The sequence below is a fragment of the Carettochelys insculpta genome, chromosome 18 (assembly GCF_033958435.1).
Source record: "Carettochelys insculpta isolate YL-2023 chromosome 18, ASM3395843v1, whole genome shotgun sequence".
Classification (NCBI taxonomy): domain Eukaryota; kingdom Metazoa; phylum Chordata; order Testudines; family Carettochelyidae; genus Carettochelys; species Carettochelys insculpta.
This window is the reverse complement of record NC_134154.1, coordinates 3,483,382-3,504,414: the sequence shown is the minus strand read 5'-3', so window position 1 is coordinate 3,504,414 and position 21,033 is coordinate 3,483,382. Positions and strand designations below refer to the sequence as shown.

The following is a 21,033-nucleotide window of genomic DNA, read 5'->3' as shown; positions in this document are numbered from 1 at the left end:
GGAAAAATCATGAATAATATTGAGCATGTGCTTTGGTATTTGTTTTGATTGTTTTAAAATTTAATTTTCTTTTTAGTAAAACATAATGAAGAAAAAAAGATAATTAGTTGTAGAGGCTGAATAAAGTGGAAGCCATGATTACGTAGTCACAAGGAGAGTTCTTAACATGCTTTGATGAAGTGATTTAAATTAAAGTTACTTGCAAATTCACCACTGGGGCAACTTTTTTAATAGAACTTGCATATAATAGTTAGCTGCTCAGGTATAGCAGCCAATTATAATAATCTGGCATCTTAACTTGTTACATGCATACAGTTATATTCTTTTTCAGACGTAAGAATGTAGTTGAATTAATCATTTATTCTTCTATGTGGTAACAGTAAGTACTTTGGATTTTTATCTTTTTCTTATTGTCTGAATGCCTCAGGAGCTCTGAATGTTGGTTAGTTACAAGAAGTATGTCCCACATAAACCACATAGCAAACTACCCAGAAGTTAAATTGGTAAATTTAGTATAGCTGTAGATTATAATAAGTGCAAAACACTTTTTTTTTCTTTTTCAAGATCAGATCCTAGGATTTCTCACTGCATAGAAATCAGGGAAGATTCTGGGATGAGTCATTTCTAACATCTTGTTTTAGTTGCTGTAAAGTAATCGCATTTTCTCAGAAGAATATTTAGGTGAAGTACACCCATTTCTTCCGTATTTTAGTACTTAAACGTGCCTTCTTTGCTAAGACTTACCATGTTACTACTTTGAGTTTTTTGGAGGAAACTCATCTCAACATGCAGAAGATGCTAAAATAATCGCGTCAGTGTGTTTATATTTGCTCCTTCTGTTGACAAATGGTATCTGCATCTTTAGCCTTACCCCTCCCACCCCTGTTGACAGTGGGAGCAGTACATAGGTGTCCCACAGTGCCTGGTGATACTATCTGTCATTAGACATTGTTGGACTGTGAAACAGAGTGAGGCATCTTGAACCCATGCAACACCTCTGTTAGGTACTGCTTTGTTCAGTGACTTCAGCATCCTTTTGTGCCTATTTTTCAATTGCCATTCTTTGTGGTGCACCCTGGCATCTGTGGCAAGAAAGAATGAATTCCGTACTTCTCATGCATGTTCTGTTAACTGTTCTGAGGACTTCACACATTGCAGCGGATATCACCTTGAAATTACTGACACAGGCTGAGAAGGAGTGGCAATGGCTATGTTGAACCTGGTGAGGCCTGATTGCTACCTGTCAGTTGCAAATCGTTTTGGGGTGGGGAACTCCACTATTGCAGCTCTACTGCTGCAAGTAAGCATAACAACAAATCACATTCTGCTTTGGAGGATCATGACTCTGGGAAACGTGTAAGGTGCGTGTCATAGTTTCTGGGGTTTGTGGACATAGGACTTCCTATCCCTTTGTGTATGGGGCAGGGTGGGGAATAGATGGCACACATACTTTGATATTAGCACCAGCCTGCCTTGCCATGAATACATCAACAGGAAGGGATACTTTTCGATTGGTTCTGCAAGTGCTTGTGGATCACCTTGGGCATTTCACAGACATCAATATGGGGTGATCTGAAAAGGTGTGTGATGCATGTGTTTTCAGGAACACTGGCCTGTACAAAAAGCTGCAGGCTATGCCTTTCTTTCCAGAACAGAAAATTACAGTGAGAGATGTGGAAATGTGATCCTGGGAGACCTGGCTGACTCCTGGCAGACCTGGATCAAGAAACCATACATGGGGAGCCTGGATAGCAGTAAGGAGTATATTAACAGGCTGAGCAGGTGCCACAGGGTGTTTGCGCCTTTAGGAACTTGAAGGCAAGATGAAGGAATCTCTATGGCAGGCAAACCTTCACTGTGGACACTAGTCCCATGATTATTGCAGCATATTGCACAATTTGAGAGTCTAAGGAAAAATTGTTTGCTGGTGAAGCACTGAGGCCCAGTGCCTGGCTTCAGGGTTTGAGTAGCCAGAGAATAGAGCTGTCAGAGGAGCTCAAAGCACTGCTCATAACATCACAGAGGCTTTGAGGGGGCACTTGAAAAATGAGGGCCATTGGAATAAACAAACCTCTGTAACAGTTGCTTCCATGCTGCTCCCTCCAGTGCCACCTGTGGCAGGGAACAGGCCTTTAAAGCCTGCACCTGGGATCATAGTGACTGGTCTGTGAGATTGCTGAAAAGTAAATAAAAGGGTAGAACTGTTATAAAAATATCTCTGTATTCATCAGAAAACAGTGCACTGAAACACAATAAAGCACCACAGACAGCTGGTAAGGGAAGCGTTGGCAAAGGGTTACAACTCACAAATGTGTGTAGGTCTAGGTGTCACGATCAAAGCTGGGAGATGGAGTGCAGTGCATAGGAAAATGAATACCCAAAGAGAGGGAAGAGGAATGTGAGGACATAAAGGAGGCATTTCTGGACACAAAATTATCAATCTGCTGCGGCCGAGGGGTGGGGTGACACCTGTATTGAATCACTTTGCTGCTTCACTAAATACTTTAGGATTTCTGTCTGTTCCTCCCATCACCCTGATCATGCATTCTGTGGTCTTCCCTTTGAGGGCCTGGTTATCTTTGCTGTTCCTCAACTCCTTTTCCAAGTGGTGTTCCTGACGTCTGCATTAAGGGTATAGTTGGGTTGGGTTACACAATTTGCTGATGAGCATCTGCTTGTTGGTTAATGCTACTGGTTACTTGCAGGGCCCCCCCCAGCCCCTAAACCTAAATAGGGTGTGGCTGGCTCAGCTTCTGTCCCTGCTTGCGGTGGGATCAGGCATTTCCCCCCACGCTGCTGCTCTGCATTTAAAAGGCTGAGCTAGCGCGAAGGCTGGTTCAACTTCTGTGCCCCATTCCCATCCTTTCTGTTCTGCATTTAAAAGGCTGAGCTGCACTCAGGCTGATTCAGCCCCTGTCCCCCACTCCTTGCCACTCTGCATTTAAAAGGCTGAGCCAATGCATAGGCTGGTTAGTCTTCTGGCCCTACCATGATGAGCAGGCCCTTCCCTGTTGGGAAGTGGGGGAGAGACTGATCTGTATGGTGGGGGCAGAAGCTGAGCCAGCCTGTATGCCAGCTCAGCCCTTTAATGCAGAGCAGCAAGGTAGGGAGCAGTTAACCGAGTAACCAACAGAAATTTTGGTTATTACTTGGTTATCAGGTTACTTGGTCTTTAACATCCCTAATCTGTATTCACTCACCATTGACTTAGCCCTTTGAATAAAATCCTCCCTGATTTTTCTAGGACTTCCTAGCCTTGCACAGGCTTCATTGTCTGTTGTAGCCTTTCCAGTGTGCTATGCGTCAGTTAACACTGAGTCCTATATTGTAATGTTTCACTTACAACCCACTTTTCCAACATTTACATTCACTTTCCTACTCACCCTTGCACCCAGTGTATCACAGCATTCACCATAACATAGGGGGTGAGGGGGTGGGGTGGCTGGTGACTGTGCTGGGAAATTCCATTTGCAGAAACACAGTTCTAAGTATTCTAGGACTTAGTTGCTGGAACTAAGTTCTAATTATTCCATGCTTCTCAACAGGCAGGTAGCACCCTGGCAGATATCCTGCTCAGGGTAAACAGTGAAAACAGGGCACAACTTCTCCAGGTTTGACCTTCACCCAGCTCCGTATGCAGACCACTTATGTTCAGCTTTGGTTCCTGCACAAGTGGTTGATGAATGCTGTTGTCTGGTGTCCTCCAATCAGGGAAAGGACAAAGCTTCAGTGACATGGAATTTGCAGCAGAAAATTTACAAGTATCTCTGGAAAAGTTTTGATAGTCTCTCTCTGCAGGACTCCGTTGAGATCCCAGCGAGCATCAACATCCTGCTCAGCCATATTGATAAGCTACACAGGGATACATGCAGTTCACAGAAACACAGCCAGACTCCACTTTTCCATGCTCTCAGCCCTGCACTTTGTGCCCACTTGCTCTACACCTTCTCTGCTTCCTGATCCCCAGAAAGCGGTTGCTCGGACAAGCTATGTATTTCAGCAATAGAGAACAATTTCTGGCTTCCAGATATGTGTTTACAATTTCATCCTCCAGGTTAGGTCCTCCATACCCTCCAAAATATCCACTGGACTCTTGGAGTTAGGGATGTGGTCACTGCACAGGGTAGTGTCCACCTCCTTATAAAAACGGCAAGTCTTGTGTGAAGCGCTGGCGCGTTGGTTTGCTTTATGGGCCTTATGATATGCTTGTCTGAGTTCTTTAATCTTCACTCTGCACTGCAGAATGTCTTGCTCACACCCGTTTGCACATAAGGATTGAGAAATGTGCATGTATGTATCCCAGTTCCTTTGGGTCATTGGCAGCAGGGATGTGACAGACTCCTCTCATACACTAATCATATCCAACAGCTTCATGCCTGTCCCAAGTGGGGAAATGTTTGGTGCAATGTCTGGCCGTGGGCGTCTGGGAAGAGACCATGAGACCACTGCACACTGTGCGGTTACAGGTGCTCAGGCAGCAGGAAACAGGATATAAGTTTTGTGGAGTTTGCAGGGGGCAGTGTGGGTAGCAGTTTTCCCAGTAAACTGAGTGCTTCGGCAGCTGCCCAGGAGAGATTCAGGTGCTGCCCAGCTGATTAGCAGAGGGCTTTGGGGAGTATAAGAAAATTTATTCTGTCCATGGATTGAAAAAAATTAGTGAGAACATTGGTGGGTACCTGGTCACCTGGCTTCAGGATGGTGGAGTTCAAACTGGTGACAAGAATAGTTGGTTGGGAATTGTGGGTCACTTCCTAGAGGCCAGAATCAGCAATAAACCACCTCAGGCTGTCTATGCTCCATGTTTCTTGACTGTCCAGGGAGGGGAAAAGAAAGAAGTCCTGTGTCAAGCTGGAAGGTTTTTGTTGATGAAATTGGCCATTTTTTATAACAAAAGGTGTCTTGCAGTGTGAATGGTCAGACAGTTTTGTTGACAAAACTTGCCACTGTAGAACAAAGCCTTAGATAAAATTTACATCTGTTTTCATAATGAATGTATGTTAATTTTGCAACTCTTGTATCTGCAAAATTTCAGTTGAATTAGTTGACCTAGTACAAATGGGTAAGTTTGAGAGCATGTAAATCATCATGCACTCTTTATAGTCCATTCCCGACAGTTGAAATGCTAGATTTTTCTGTTTTGCTACGTTCACATTTTTGGTCACATTAAAAAACCCTAGTGATCTGAATAACTATGTGTCTTGAAGACCATTGAAGTGGCTGTTAGTAATTTTGTAATTAGATACCAGTTATGTTTAATTTTCTTGATGTTCCTTTTTTAATTTAAAAAGTTACTTGACTTTGATCAGTGTATGAAATAGTATTCATTATAAATGAATTAAAATGTTATATAATCAATATAACAAAAGATTGATCTCAATTAAACAATAAAAAGGAAGTTCTTTTTCTTTTCCTCTTTGCTCTTTTATACAGAGGAGCTAATTGTCAGTGAAAAATAAACCTTTAGCTGCTTGAAAACAGTCTGGAAGAGGCTTTTGGCCAAGTGTTTGAAATTCTTAGAACTCTGTTCAAATGTGTAGCAAGTTTCATTCTTAATTAAAAGCAGACATTGGTTTTGACATGGGTCATTCTTTAAAAGCTGTGAGACAGAATTTCCTCAGTATTTTGGGGAGGGAGGCGAGAGTGAGTCTTCAGCATATTTTCTTGTACAAATTACGATGTTAAAACGTTGGCAGTCTTAAAATTAACAAGCCTAACCTGAAATAGGCAAGTCTGTAAAAATGATCCAGAGAAGTTTGACATTTTGGGGGGTGAGATTCTTGAATTAGTAGGTTTCACTGGTTTTCTCTAGTCAGTAAACAGTCTTTGAAATTTAACAGCAAAGATTATGTTAAGTTATCCATACAGTAGAAGGATGTTCTTTTGTTCTTACCCTATCAGCAGCACTCCCCTGCTCATTACATCTAGCTTTGCCTTTCCTAAATAGACATCCCGTTGTTTCTGTTCCCTACCTTTGGGATATCACAGTCAAAGGATAAATATTTTCATCATACATAGGGAATTGTTAGTGGAACCCCTCAAATTTTCTTTGGGAAAGTCAGTATTAAAGTTCTGCTTTTGGAGTGTCATAATGCTGTTGTGTTGCCAGAGGTTGGTCAGAACAAATGTGTTGCTTGCTTGCTTTGCACTGTCATCATTTCACTGTCCAATGATGGAGAATCTACAACCTTCCTAGGTAATTTATTCTAGTGTGTAACTATCCTGACAGTAAGGCAGTTTTTCCTAATGTCAAACCTAAACCTCCCTTGCTGCAATTTAAGCCCATTGCTTCTCGTTCTACACACTGTTGTCAGTTCTTTGTCAGCCATAAATTCCAAAGTTCTTGAGCCTATGGCCACTTCTGTTTATGTTTTTCTTTTTAAATAGAATTTCCTTCACTTCCTTCTGCACGCCAAGTTGGAGAAGTGCTGGCGGAGGAGCTAAGTGGGTTTCTGTCATCTTTGTAGATGAGAGCTGGGAACTCAGAGCTGGGTTCAGTTACCAATTTTGAACTCACCTGCAGTGTTCCTCCCCCTCCTCCTCCTCTTTCGCTATATGTTTGCACATACTTCTTTCCCTATCCCCTATTTTTAAATGGGAGGAATTCTTCTTTTCCATTCCCTCCAGACTACTCTAGGTTTTGGGGTAGGAGGTGGCACTGGTGGTCTGTCTGATATCTTTATCATCTCTTTCTTGTCACCCCTCTACAGTTTGCACCAGATTAGTTTTTTGTCATGGGTACTCATTTCATCTTGATTTTAGGCAGGGGTGGGCACGGTATGGTCTGTCAAGCTACTGTTTCCAGATCATGCACTGCATCAGGCACAGAGTAGTCAGCTGCTGCTTTGTGTCTTCCTGTTCCATGTAGCTCTCTGCTTAGGATGCCAGGGGAGGCTTCTCGTGGTGCTCCCATCCCCTTGCAAGATCTCTCAGCTCCTGTTGATTGGTTTCTGGCAATAGGAGCTGAGAGACTTTGCTGGGAGGGGTGGGGCGGCATTGGACAAAACCTCCCACTCCCCTGGCATCTGGAGCAGAGAGACAAGGAGCAGGCAGAAGTTTTGAACTATCTAGGACTGCAGGGGGCAGAAAGCCTGCCTCGGGGTTCTGCAGGGCTGCTAGCTGGGAGTCACCTAGATAAGCGGACCCCAGCCAGATCCTATCTCTGGCATTCCAACCCTTCCATCCCACCAACTCCTGGGCCTGGGTCACTACCTTCTGAATCCCTGCCAGGGCTGCCTCCCCACTCTGACAGTCTGAGTGCAGAAAGCGGGAGGGGCATGGGGTCCCATAAAATGCCTTACAAAACCCTTGCTTCTGCAGGCTCTCCTTAAAAAAGCTCCCCAAGCTCACAAATTCCCTGGCCCTGGGGGGTAGTCACTGCCATCACCACCCAAGTGAGAAAACACCCCTTTAGCCCAGGAAGACCTACTTGGGACGTTTCCCTGTGGGGTAAAACCCAAGCTCTTAACCCTCCTTTGGAAGATAGCTTGGAGACAAGGAGCTGTAATCTGATAGCTTGACCTTTCAGTCTAAGGCATGAAAGACAGGCCCTCCTCTAGGACACAGGGATCAAATCATTGCCTTAAAAGAGGTAATTGATAAAATGAGAGAACACAACTCAACCATTCCACTTGCAACACAGAACTACTTCCTTGGAATTTAGCTTAGAAACTACAGAGTACAGTGGAAAGGATCACAAACCTGAGAAAAGTCTACATGACTATCAAAATAACCGTAACCTGATCATGTCTGTCTAAACATTTCATTTCTACTAACATATCTATGTGCTGATTATGAGAAGGCCAGGAGATTTACTGGATTAATTCAAGCATTTTTGGTCTCTCCCTGCTGCAGTCATAGACCCAGACAAAGCCCCCCTCACACTGCAGTTGTTCTCAGTTTAAAAGAATTTCTCTTCCTCCCATTGACTTACCTGACTGTCCCCTGCAGAGAGTTGCCTCTGTAAGGGTTAAGCCTTTCCCTGCATTCATCCATGACAACCTCTTCCCCCCAGTCACAGCCCCCTCCCAGACCCTGCACCCCCTCCTACACTCATACTCTCACCCAGACCTTGCCTCCCAAGCCACTGCCTCAGGTCACAACCCCCTCCTTCACACAAACTCTCCCTCAGACCCTACCCCTATCCTGTGCCCCAGTCCCCTTCCCCAAGCTTTCTTCTGCCCCCAACCTCCATTCAAGACCCTTCAGCCCCTCTACAGAGGAGTGCGGCCGTTGGCCACATACTAAAATCTTGGAGTGCTGCCCTCTCCCCCAATATGTCTTAGGGCTACTAAAGCCTACTTAGGTGGCCATTGCTGCTCCTGCTGGCTTTGATCCTGCTGCTAGTAAATGAGTCTGCCTGCATGGGGCTTCATACTGGAGAAAGGAGAGGATCAGGTTAAGGCCCTTAAGTACAGAAATAAAATTTCTTAAAAGGCAAACACTGGCCACTTCCTTTGACCATTACTTTTGAAAGAAGTTGTGTCGATGAATGAAATCACCCTGTAAAGGATATCGTCAGCTTGAAATCTAATCACTTTTAGAAAATTAAAGTTTTAGTTTTTAGTCCAGGGCTTGCCCTTGAGTTGTCCTGCTAGTTTATGGACTTACAATTGCACTTTCTTATTTTAAAACAGTGCTTCTCTCTTTTGCTGTGTAAAACACATTCATAGAGAACTGACAGTAAATAGGGATGTTTACTGCACTGGGTGTAGTCAGTAATCAAATGAGAAAAAGGAAAGGGAAAAATAGATTTTTCTTCTGGCTACCTAGTGCTCAGCATCACTCATCTTAGGTGTTGCTTGCAACCATAGGAAGGAAAAACATCTTCTGGGAGTGTAATTTTTAGGGTGACAGTGTTCTTTTTATAAACTAACAACTTTGGCTTGCTTTAGCTACAATTGGTCAGATATGGTTCAACATGCCATAAATAGAGCTCTTTTCTACCTAACAATGCTGTTAACCCAGAAGACATTGTCTTCAGATTAATAAATTGTTTTTTTGTCCTTCTTGCAAAAAGAGCCTGCAGCTGTTGCTGAGGACTACATTTTTTGCGGAGTCTCTGTAATAATTGTTACCTGAAATGGAGCTGTAACAGATGCTGAAACTGTGTATTTTTCAATTGCTGGCCCGTTTTTGCTAGTTTGAATGTAACTTTTAAAATCTACCAATGGGATATTGAAAATAACATTAAACAGAGCTTTGTTTCGCTGTTGGTGTGACAGAAAGGAGAAATATGCTCACTTTACGTTCCTTTCCTCTGCCATTTTCTCATTGTTTCTGGTAATGTGGATTTTTGGCAGTTAAACTTTGTTCTGTTTGCAATATCGTAGGCTTCTAGATGCGATCAAATACACGTATGAATCTGTTTGTTAGTATTGCTAGCCTTGCAAATTCTATATAACTACTGTGAACAGTATTCCAAGTCACTAGTGTAGTACTTTTTTGAATAAAAAATCTTTTTTTAGTTCCATTAATCCACTTTGAATCTATTCCTCATCTCTGAGTTTAATTCCTGCAATAAATGGATTTTTCAGCATTCCTGATCAAATTTTCTTGGAAAATCCAGTTCAGAAATTAAAAGAAGGGTTCCGTAATAGAAAATGCACAAGTATAAGCTATCTACAAAGACTGCTGCAGGGATTCAATATTTTAAAATATATTTTAAATAATGTGCATTTGGAATCATTGCATGGGCATTTTTATTTTGAAACTCAGTAAAAAATTAGCTGAATTTTTACCAGCAGAGTTTAAGTTAAATGCAAGCAAACGTTTTTTCTCTACAGTGATTTGAAATACCTGCCAGTTAAATTATACCAGCTTAATAAAAAGAAAAGAACACAGTTCATCATAAGTTAGGCAGTCCTTTTGTGAACATTTCTGTTACTTGTATGGAATGCTAAGTATTAGCAACCGTTAAACATTGCTCACAGCGATGTGGTGCTTAAATTTTCTCCAAACAAGGACTAGAGGAAATCAGGGTACATAGCTGCTAGCAGTTGCCTAGTGGTTATTCCACAATTTCTAGAGAAATGTAAAGGCTAAGCCTTTTTAGTTTGTGCTCCCAACATAAGTAGGAATTCAGACATTTTAGAAAATACAAATTATTGATGAAATCATGGTTCCCTGTACAAACTCATACGAGAGGAACAATGTGAACTTTTAGGGAGTTAAAAAGTTGAGTTTCTTCCTTCTTTGTCCCTCCACTAGAGGCCAAGCTCAAGTACTTGTATAGCTCCTGCGCTGAAAGTATAAGCTACACCTGATACAATGCTAAGGGCCAAAATTCGTTGCATATCTGTGTAGTTCATCAATTCACTGACCAGTCCGTAATTTGCTTACATACAGTAGAACCCCGAGGTGCGCGCACTTGAGTTGTGTGTATCTTGGATTAACGTGACTCTGAGTGTCTGGGAACTGGCACCAGTCTCTGGGCTGCCTGCCACTTAGGGGAGGCGAGAAACTGACCAGCACAGCAGCAGTTTCCTGGCTCCTGTGCAGGGGGGGCAGTCCAAAGGCAGGTGCCAGCTCCCGCCACTCAGAGGAGGAGGAAACTAGCACTGGTCAGTTTCCCAGCTTCTGTCGGGCAGAAACTGAAAGCCTGACTCTGGGCTGCCGCCTCTGACAGGGGCGGCAGCCTTCCTGCTCCTCTCAGAGGAGGCAAGAGCCAGGGTGCTACCACTGACAGGAGCGGTTTCCCACCACTGATAGGAGTTGTTCTCTCCTTTGAGTGGCGGGCAGCCCAGAGCCAGGCTCTTGGCTGCCTGCCACTCACAGGAGATAGTAGACTGACCATCAGTGCTACACTGGTCACTTTTGTAGCTCCCCTGAGTTACCCGAAATTTGACTTATGCATGATTGCGCAAGAACTCAACCTCTGCGTAAGTCAGGGGTCTGCTGTATTTCTGTTTATGCTTCTGCATGAGGAGTTGCAGTAGAATGTGGCTCTCTGTTGTGAAGGGTGCTGCAAACCCTTTATGCATAGACTTTTATTTCCCAGCCTAAGTGGCCTCCTGTCATTGCTCAGTTGGCTGCAGTTTATCCTTAATTATTGATTTTGAAATCTTACATGGGTAGAGGTAGATATCTTTTGGACCAGGGAATATACATGCGGATATAAAATATGTAATATATATAAAGCGTTTTAAGTGTAAAAAAGTAGGATTTACATGGCTGCAAATGAACACAGATCAAAGACAGTTCCTAAATTAAAATGAACAAAAACCTCATGGCTCGTTCTGATCCACTAAGAAACTTGTTGCCTGAAAATTCTTACCCAACACAGCTGTTCCCATCTCAGACATAAGTTTCAAATCAGGGTTGATCTTTTATTCTAATTTGGGACTACAGCTTCTTCAAAGTTCTTTGTATTCTCTTGGGGTAGATCAGGCAGTTTTTTTTAAAAACAGTTGAAGACAAAGGCTGATTGCTTCACTTTGGTTCGGTAGACTTTCTCCCAGGGCAGGAATCCTTTGTTTGGCATCTCCCATCCTTGTGGAAAAATACCATATTCAGGATGGTTTCTGTACCAGGTGTCATGGTCGCAGTTGGTCTTACAAGACAAATGGGCTAATTCACAGAGCTATTGACTTGATCACAGAGCTTACAAGACAGAAGGCTGTTCACAGGGCCATTGACTTGACCACAGAGCCATCCAGGTTCCGAGGCATTAGTGATGGTGTTCATTTGCATGTTTAGAATTATAAACAAATGCTCTCTTCATATTTCTGACTTCTCGTACAAGAATGATACATGCACAAAAATAGAATACACAAATTCAGCAGATTGTAACATTAAAATTGATGTGTATAAACTGTCTTTGAGTTATGCATATTTGTACTCAAGCCAGTTTTCATAAAGCAGGTAGTTTCCAGGCCACTCCCTAGGAGCCTCCTACCCACTATGCACTTGAACCACTCTGATAAGCATGGTGCATGTGAACCCACTGATTTAAAACCAGCTCACCTGACACCCCACCCCACCAGGCCCCACTGCCCCAGCACTCAGACCCACCTCTGCTGAGTGAAATCCCTAGCACCTGGCCCTCCCACTGTTGAGCCCCAACCACCCACACACAAAAGCCTCCTCCTACTGAGCCCTAGCCACCTTTACCTGGACACCCCTGCTGATTTCCCATTGCCCCTATACATCCAGATAATCCTAAACTGCCTAGTGCCACCTGCATCCAGATTGCCCCAAACAGACCCCCATTTACTCCACACCTTGGATTCTGCTAGGCTCAGCCTGTCTGCCCACACCTGGTGTGCCTGGTGTGGTGAGGCAGGGGCCGGGAGAGTTTGGGCCGGCCAGAGTATTGCACTGTGTTAAGAATGGGTGCAACTTCACTGCTGTCTGTCTCGGGAGGGCAGGGAGCTCTGTAATGCCATACTGGAGCCTTCACATTTAGTTGTTGACAAATAAAATGTGTAGGATTGAAGTGGGTCTGTTTGGTGCAGAATTCCCTTAAGAGTCAACTGTGTACAGGGGCCTCACTTTACTGGCTAGTGAAGCCTTGTTCTTTGGTGGATATTTTATAATCTATTTCCTCTTGTACTCTTTATAGTATGTTGTTAATATACTCACTAGAATTTGGGTGGGCTCTCTTTTTTTGTGCTGTGATATGTGAAATTCTGAAAAGGCCATTCAACCCTTGTGTTAGTGGTTCTTCTGAAGCTAAAACAATTGCTCTGCAACATTTTTAGGTTACATATTCTTCATAACTAGTAGATATCATGTTCACTGGTCAAAGAACTATTTTCTAAGGTCCTCCTGTAGTGGCATTGATGGCATAAGTAATCTTGTTTAATACTTTGAATGGGATGTAAATTACCACAACAAAACCCAGAACTGTTGAAATAAACCACTTGTTAAAGCAGTAAGTAACATACTTTTAATGTTCATAGGGAAAAACATTCCTCCTCTACTCCATATTTATAGATTTCCAGAATGAAACATTTTAATTGCTATACAGACATTAACTGTCATGCTGTTGGGCAGTCATACTTTATCAGTTTGCAGTATAGAGTTGTGGCTCCTTATTGGACAAAGCATTTAGAAATGTTTATGAAGTTGTATTGTGGCTGATATAAAAGCATTGGACTATCTGCATCTGTCTTCACTAGAACTGTCAGAACATACAGTCTTGGTTTTAGTTATCTGCAGTATGTTTGCTGTTGAAAGAGAAAAGTCTGATAAAAGGTATGATGAGTTAGAATAAATGGTCACGTGGGTTATTGTAACTTATTTTTCTCTCCCCTTCTCTTGCTAGCACTAACTTGATTATTTTTGGCTTGTTTTTAGTTCTTCTTTTTGTTGTAATTCATATATTAGTTCATATACGGTGTTGATACTTTCCCTTTGTGCAAAATTAACAAATGTAGGCTCCTCCTGTAATGTCTCTTTGGATTTAGCTATATAGCTCTTGCCTGTCTGAGACCATTTCTTTGCATTCATTGCTAAATCTGCACTGAATTCTCATTTACATTGAGGAAATAAAAAATGGGTACGTGGACATTTTTATTTTCAGTTCTCTTCAGGAGAAAGTGATGTTGCAAGTCTTTATTCTTACCAATAGCAGGAAAGTGCCAGTAGGTGCTTTCTATAGGACGCTCTAAAACTTGGTAGTATTGAATTCCTACCTGAGTACAGTTTTAGGGGTATTTATAGCATCATAACTTTATTAATATCAAATATTTTGGAAGAATTTTAACTGCCATTTTTAAACTGAGGTGTTGCACTGAACCTTAGTGTTTGAGCTTTTGTCCAAAAAAAAAATGAATTTATTAAACAAATACTGTCTGTTAATTAGTTCAAATCTAAAATGACCAAAAAATTTCGTGTGCTCGTTTTAAATATTTTTCTGTATTTCAGTGTTGAAAAGAGAGAGTGTACTTGTCTAATGACATTTTTATCTTTTTGCAATTTTTATTTGCATAAACGGTTTTGAAACATTTTAAATTAACCCATTAATACTCAATGTTATAGTAATACCCAGTGGCCCCAATCAGGACTGGAGCCTGCCTCATTGTGCCATACATTGTAGGATTATAGAAGTAGGGGTCATCCTTGATCTGAATGGTGTAACTTTTTAGTTTTTGGTTGTTGGGTTTGGTGAGGTGTTTTTTTTTTGTGGGAGTAGGGTGTAAGAAGAGTAAACTTCTCACTCCAAATAACGTAGAAATATTTAGCTAGCTACTCTGTGACCCAGGTATTATATTCTTGAAACATATAGTAGTAATTTTTTGACAAAAGTTACAGCATCTGGTTTCTGGGATCTCCATTATGAATAAGAACTATCTGACACTTAAAAATTTATTTTGTCATATTTGCTTTCATAGGGCTAGAGCCCATGCTTTCCGAAGTCTGTGACAAACTCCCATTTTCTTTACTAGTGCAGGTTTGAGGCCATAATTCAAATGCAGGAAGTCTAAACTGCATCTTTCTAAGAAAATGTGTTGACAGCCTATCTTTGTGGAGGTTTTTTTAGACTAGTCTGATAACTTTGTATTTGCTGTGGTAAAAAGTTGCTCTAGTATATGTATTTATGAACAAAGAAAGAAAGATGGAAGGAAGATGAAAGCTATGGAAGGGGTATTAGCAATAGAAAAACGTTCACAGTTTGGGATGGGAGTTACATATTTTGAATAGGTATACAAACTTTGTTTATTTTCATTTCAAAAGAGACTTCAGATTAATTTAAAAAAATAGCCAGTCCCTTAAGGCTTATCTGTCAATTTTCTTGTTTTTGAATTGTTCATTTTTTTCCTGACCATTCATAAAAAAGGTTAGTAGCATGAAATATCCAAGTGCTACACCAGCCACTTTCTACATTTATATATTTCACAAGCTCTTTTCTATAACTAGTGAAGATAAGATTTCATTAGAGCAATGACATACTGTCCAATGAAGGTGCTTGTCTTAGGTCAAGATATAACTTGAATTTGGCATAACTTGTTTTACAGGTACACAGGCAAAGCATGTATGCTTCAGCACAGTAAGCAAAATTATGAGAGATCCCATACTTAACGATTTCTTGAGCAAGCTTTTACATTATGATTATCTTCTCACACCTTAATTTTTGTTAGGCTCTGTATGTTCCACAATTTAATAAAGCACAAGCTTTTGTCATAGATGAGAGGATAATAATATTCATCTTAGACATAAATATGTAGTTAATATTTGTCATTTTAATATTTGCAAATTATCACTGGATAAATGATACAAGTGTAGATGTAACAACTTTACTTTAGCTCTGAGCTTCTAAAGTGAAGGGTTTAGTACAGTCTGAAGAATTGGCAAGATCCAAGTATCATAGTTGCCCTGGGTGATTCAGATTAGTTTTAATCTCCATCTATAATTCCAACAGGGCACTTGGAGCAGTTATAAATCACTGGTTTAAAAAAATATATAAAGGCAAATAGGAGTCGTATCTGTTGGTTTTGCACTGAAATTTATAATTTTTAACACTTACATCCTTTGAATTCTTCTGCCTTATGCATATGCATTCTGAAAGATCTTTTATTGACTACAATAAGCTTTAAGCAAATAGAGCAGAATTTGTTGTACCAAATATTAAAATGGTGGTAATTAAAAGCTTTCTTAGTTTTCTGATCATTCAAAAACGGCTAAACCAAAATGCCCGAATTCAGGGATGGGATAGGAATCTTGCTGTGATCAGTTGTACCAAATGTTTGACGATGAGGAAGCTTTACTTTATAAACAACCATTTTCTTTCAAATTCCTCTTACACTAGATGCTGGACTTACACAGTTTCAACTTACTCATTTCTTGCAATAACACAAATTGAAATCATGGGTGGTGAGGAGTGGCCTGACTCCCATCTTCCCTCCATTTGTGGGAGCTGGGAAACTGACCAGTGCTGCTCCTGGCTCCCCACCAGTTGTAACTGACCAGTGCAGCAGCGCTGATCAGTTTCCTGGCTCCCACAATTGAAGGGGAGCCAGGCTGCCACCTGGTTCCTGACTCCCCACCACTCATGGGAGCAGGGAGCTAGGCACAGCCAGGACTGAGCAATGGAAGGCACCAGAGCCCCAGTCCTGACTTGTGCAAAATTTGACTTACTCATGGTTGCTCAGGAGTGCAACCTATGTGTAAGTTGGAGGTCTAGTGTACTTTATATTTGCTGCTTACATGAAATTGCCATGGGAAGAAATGTATACTTAATCACACTGGTTAGTTGTAGTAAATGTCAGCACTTTTAAAATGAAAAGTGCTACTGCTAAAAGTATGCATAGATGTAAATAAATTCAAATAATATGTAAAGGATTTTAAGTTGCAAGAAATTAAATTTAAAAAGTAGCTTCTTGCATTTTGGGTGAGGGGAGTAGTGTAATGTTCTTTTAGGGGAGTTCAACTTTAATATTAGTCCTGATCACTGCATTTTACATGCAGCGGTTGTCCACACTCTAAATCATCTCTAACCTGTCATGTATTTCAAATTCCCATTTTTGAAGAAGGGGAGAAAGTTGTTCTTGTTCCATATTTCCTTAAGCAAACAATAATGAGATTCTGATCAATCTGGATACCTCAATCCCTTTATTCCGTTGACTCTGTGGCTGCCAAAAGGGAGTGGAAGCTTTCTTTCCCTTTTCTTCTTCCACTCCAGAGTCTCTTAACTGGGGAGTGATGAGCGATAGTAGCTATTTTCCTTAATTGGCTCCAGAAAGTATAAGGATGTTCCGTTCTCTTCTAATTCTCATCCAGCTCCCTGTTTGCTCTATGTAGTGGATCTTCATTATTTTACATTTCCCTCCAATTTCTATTTGACTTGTCAGACTTTTTGAACAGCAGGTTTTTCATGCCCCAGCAGAGTGAAATAGGAATTTATCATGTGCTCTTAATGTGTCGGGAATTGCAGTGCTGAAACTGATTGTTTTCATGTATAACAAAAATACTATGAGCAGCAACATGAGCATTGCAGTGGCCCATCTGCAGACTCAGGAAAACAGTAGTGTACTTTTTATGCTTGGCTTCCATTCAGAAGGTTATCTTCCCAACCATAAGAGCTATGAATGAAATTTCTTCTAAACTCCTACTAGACTGGACTGCTGCACATGCTAAAGACAACTTTCTCTTCACAACTGTTTAGAGGGAGAGTCGATTTTCAATTTTATATATCCATATGTCTTTTCTCTCTAATTGTCGGAAGTTTTGCAGCACTTTCCTTTCAGTTGGTCAGATAGGGTGTTCTCTTCTCCAAGACCAGTGCCGATAATCATTCAACAGTTAATTGGTAGGGAGTACAAACTATTGTATTTTTCCTTCCCTTCAGAGAGCAAGAGGTCACTGTCCATATGAGCCTTGTTTTTGCTCATAAGGAGGGAGGATTATGTGGGTCCTTTAGTCATCAGTTCAATGCTATTTGTGGGAAGAGACTTTGAAGGCATTTTTAATATATAACTTGGGAGTCTAGTTGCTTTGAATATTTAATTTTTTGGCAAAAATCTCTACTGTGGTAACTCTTATTCATTTGTCTCTGGCTTATGTTTGTTGATATCATTGGACTACTGATTTCAAACAGATCACTCAAAGAGCAATATTACATTTCACTTGGATATAACACTTCTACAACTTCTTATGTTCACAGATTTGTTTGTAAATGCATCACAAAGAGGCAGCACAGAATGAAGAAAGCAAGCAGGTCTGTTGGCTCAGTGCCCAAAGTGCCTGGAATAAATAAAACTCAAACAATAGAAAAAATCAAACCAGAAAACGGCTCCTCAGTGTCTGCAGTAACAAAACTTTCAAAAACTGGGACATCCACATCCCTGCTGAAGGTAAGTGCTAATAGACAGCATGGGATTTTTGGTTTTGTTTTGTGTTTTGATAGCAAAGTATTTGAATGGTCAGAATTTTAGAATAAGTATATTGATGCAGTGGAGAACAGATTTGACCTTTCAATGACTTAAGGGGTTTTCAATGGTTATGTAGTACAGGACAGAATGAGAGATCACAAATGTTGTGATCATTAACTGTTGCTGCTTTTCATGTGTTTATAGGTATCATTGTGGAAGGTAGTGTGCATTGCAAAACATAACTTTCCTAACTTCTCTGTAAAAAGGGCAGAGTGAAAACTAAGCTGCCTTCTGTTAGGCATTATAAATTGGTGTCAGAGAGGGAGTGCCATATCTTGTTCTTTAAAGACTTTCTTTGACAGATTTGTGGAGTGGTGACAGAGTGTAATAAGTGTGACAGGTTAACTCACAGAGATCCCCTTGCGACTGCCACCTGATGGGCTGATCATACCACTGAGCCCACCTACCTGTCCCTGGTCTCCCCCAGTGTTGGCACAGAGTTGGGGGTCACGGCACACAACAGAACAACACAGACACTGAGAGCAGCTCAGTTCTAGGAAGGGTCAGTCACAGGGACTTGAAACAGCACTCAGGTCCACAGCCCCAGTGAGAGTAGAACCCTAGATACATCCATTTTACTTTGCATAGAAGTTCTATACACAGCAAGCTCATTAACAGGTGTGTTGTGAACAAGACACGAGAAGTCATTCTCCGGCTCTACTCTGCGCTGGTTAGGCCTCAGCTGGAGTATTGTGTCCAGTTCTGGGCACCGCAGTTCAGGAAGGATGTGGAGAAATTGGAGAACGTCCAGAGGAGAGCAACAAGAATGATCAAAGGTCTAGAGAACATAACCTATGAAGAAAGGCTGAAAGAATTGTTCTTGTTTAGTTTGGAAAAGAGAAGACTGAGGGGGGACATGATAGCAGTTTTCAGGTATTTAAAAGGGTGTCATAAGGCAGAGGGAGGGAACTTGTTCTTCCTTGCCTCTGAGGATAGAACAAGAGGCAATGGACTGAAATTGCAGCAGGGGAGGTTCAGGTTGGACATTAGGAAAAGGTTCCTAATTGTCAGGGTGGTCAAACACTGGAACGAATTGCCAAGGGAGGTGGTAGAATCTCCATCACTGGAGCTATTTAAGAAGAGGTTAGATAGATGGCTTTCAGGGATGGTCTAGAAAATGCTTGGTCCTGCCATGAGGGCAGGGGGCTGGACTCGATGGCCTCTCGAGGTCCCTTCCAGTCCTACTCTTCTATGATTCTATAAGTTGTTTGTCCTCTTTATCAGTGTGTAACTGATGACCCGTCTCCCTCAGCATCAGAAACCAAAGTGAGCTATGTACAATTGTTTCTCACCCTGACCCCCAGTAACAGTTATTTCAGCTGGGTTTGATAATAAACAAAAGTTTTTTTATTAAATAAAAAAGTAGGATTTAAGTTGTCACTAGTGGTGAGACAGATCAAAATAAATTACTAAGCTAAATAAAAGTAAATAGGCCAGCTAAACTTAATACTCTTAAGAAATTTGGTATATGCAATTTCTTACCCTTACAGTAGTTCTAATTATCTTTTCTCACAACCTGGGCAGCCTTCAGCCTTGGGCTCCATCCTTCCCTCTGTTCAGTCTTAGATGTTTCCAGCACTCATCTTGGTGGTAAGCAAGGGGTGTACTGGTGTCTTGTAACTGCCAGCTCTCTATTGTTTGGTTCCCTGCTTACAAATAGGTTTTGCTCAAGGCAGGAATCCTTTGTGTTCAGCTTCCACCCCTTCTCCCCTGCTGCTCCATGGAAAAGTACCACAGTGATCTGGTCACATGTCTTGGTGGGATCAACCATATTCCAGGCTTACAGGAAAAACAAATCGTAGTTTTGAGTAGCAGACCATTAAGTTCCTTGAGTACTACCAGTGGGTCTCAGTAGCTATACAGATATATAAGCAGGTTTATACTTCATAGTCCTAACTTCAGATACAGTAATGACACATGGACACAAAAGGAATGTACAGAATGAAGACATTACAAGCTCTTCAGTCATATGCTCTTTGCACAATTGGGCATGTAGCCTATGCATGTTAGGTATATTCATATTCAAAAATACGTTTTCATTAAAAAGTGGGACACAACATTACTGGGACTGAGATGATGGTTTAGGAAGGAGGGATTTAGATTTATTAGGAACTATAAAGCTTTTGCTGTGTCATGTTCAGGCTGGGGCTGTGTAAGGTGGAAGGTAGCCAGTGCTCTTCCCCAGTCACAGCAAGTCTAGCTGGGATTGGATTTGGGTTGGAACCAGGATGGGATGCCCTCATGTCTGGGGCTTGAGGAGAGGCACTTTTCCCCACTGTAGCCCTCTGCTCCTGTGTGGCTCTTAATAGGCAGCTGTGCAGTTTAAGGAACTTGGGATAAGACAGAAAATATCACATTGCATCTCTATAAATATATGGTACTCCCACATCTTGAATACTGTACGCAAATATAGTTGCCCCATCTCAAAAGAGAGATAGTAGAACTGGAAAATCTTCAGAGCAGGTCAACAAAAATGATTTAGGGGTTTGAAATGTGTTTCATATGAGGAGAGATGAATAAGACTGGAACTGGGGATGTGATAGAGGTCTATAAAGTAGTCATGATGGATGTGGAGAAAGAAGATAAGGAAGCATTTACTCCTCAAACAAAAGGAGGGGGGAACCAGAAGGGGGGTTTCACCAAATTACAATGATAGTCAGCTGATTCACCTTAATTATCTTTTTCTGATTTGTCCTCCTTGCTTACTGTTTTTGGTTCTCTGTGTCTTAAATATTGAGTCTGTTCTGGTCTGGCTATGGTCTGAAGAAGTGGGTCTGTCCCACGAAAGCTCACCTAATAAACTATTTTGCTAGTCTTTAAAGTGCTACTTGACTGCTTTTTGTTTTGATAGTGTATAGACTAGCACGGCTTCCTCTCTGTTACTATTAAACAAAAGGAAGTTTTGTTTTGTTTTGTTTTTTTCCACACAACACACAGTCAGGCTGTGGAACTCTTTGCTAGAGGATATTGTGAAGGTCAAGCTTATAACAAGGTTTAAAAAAGAACAAGATAAGGATGAAGGGTATGTCCCTCAATCGTTAGACCCTTGCCAAATAGGGATGTTAAAAGTTAACTGGTACCAGCTAGAGCAGCCCCCACCTGCCACAGCCAGAGAGTTGCTCTAGCACTGCAGGACCAACACAGGTAGGGGTGCTCTAGCTGG

At 41.4% G+C, this 21,033-nt stretch overlaps 1 protein-coding gene across 1 annotated transcript in view; it reads left to right on the top strand.

Annotated features, from left to right (window-relative positions):
- Positions 1-21,033, top strand: part of SPECC1L (sperm antigen with calponin homology and coiled-coil domains 1 like) — a 101,928-nt gene that overhangs the window by 2,162 nt on the left and 78,733 nt on the right. The window contains exon 2 of the mRNA XM_075013001.1: positions 17,603-17,792. Within this exon, the coding sequence (XP_074869102.1) occupies positions 17,640-17,792 (153 nt within the window). The 5' untranslated portion in view covers positions 17,603-17,639. The remainder of the gene's footprint in view (positions 1-17,602; positions 17,793-21,033) is intronic.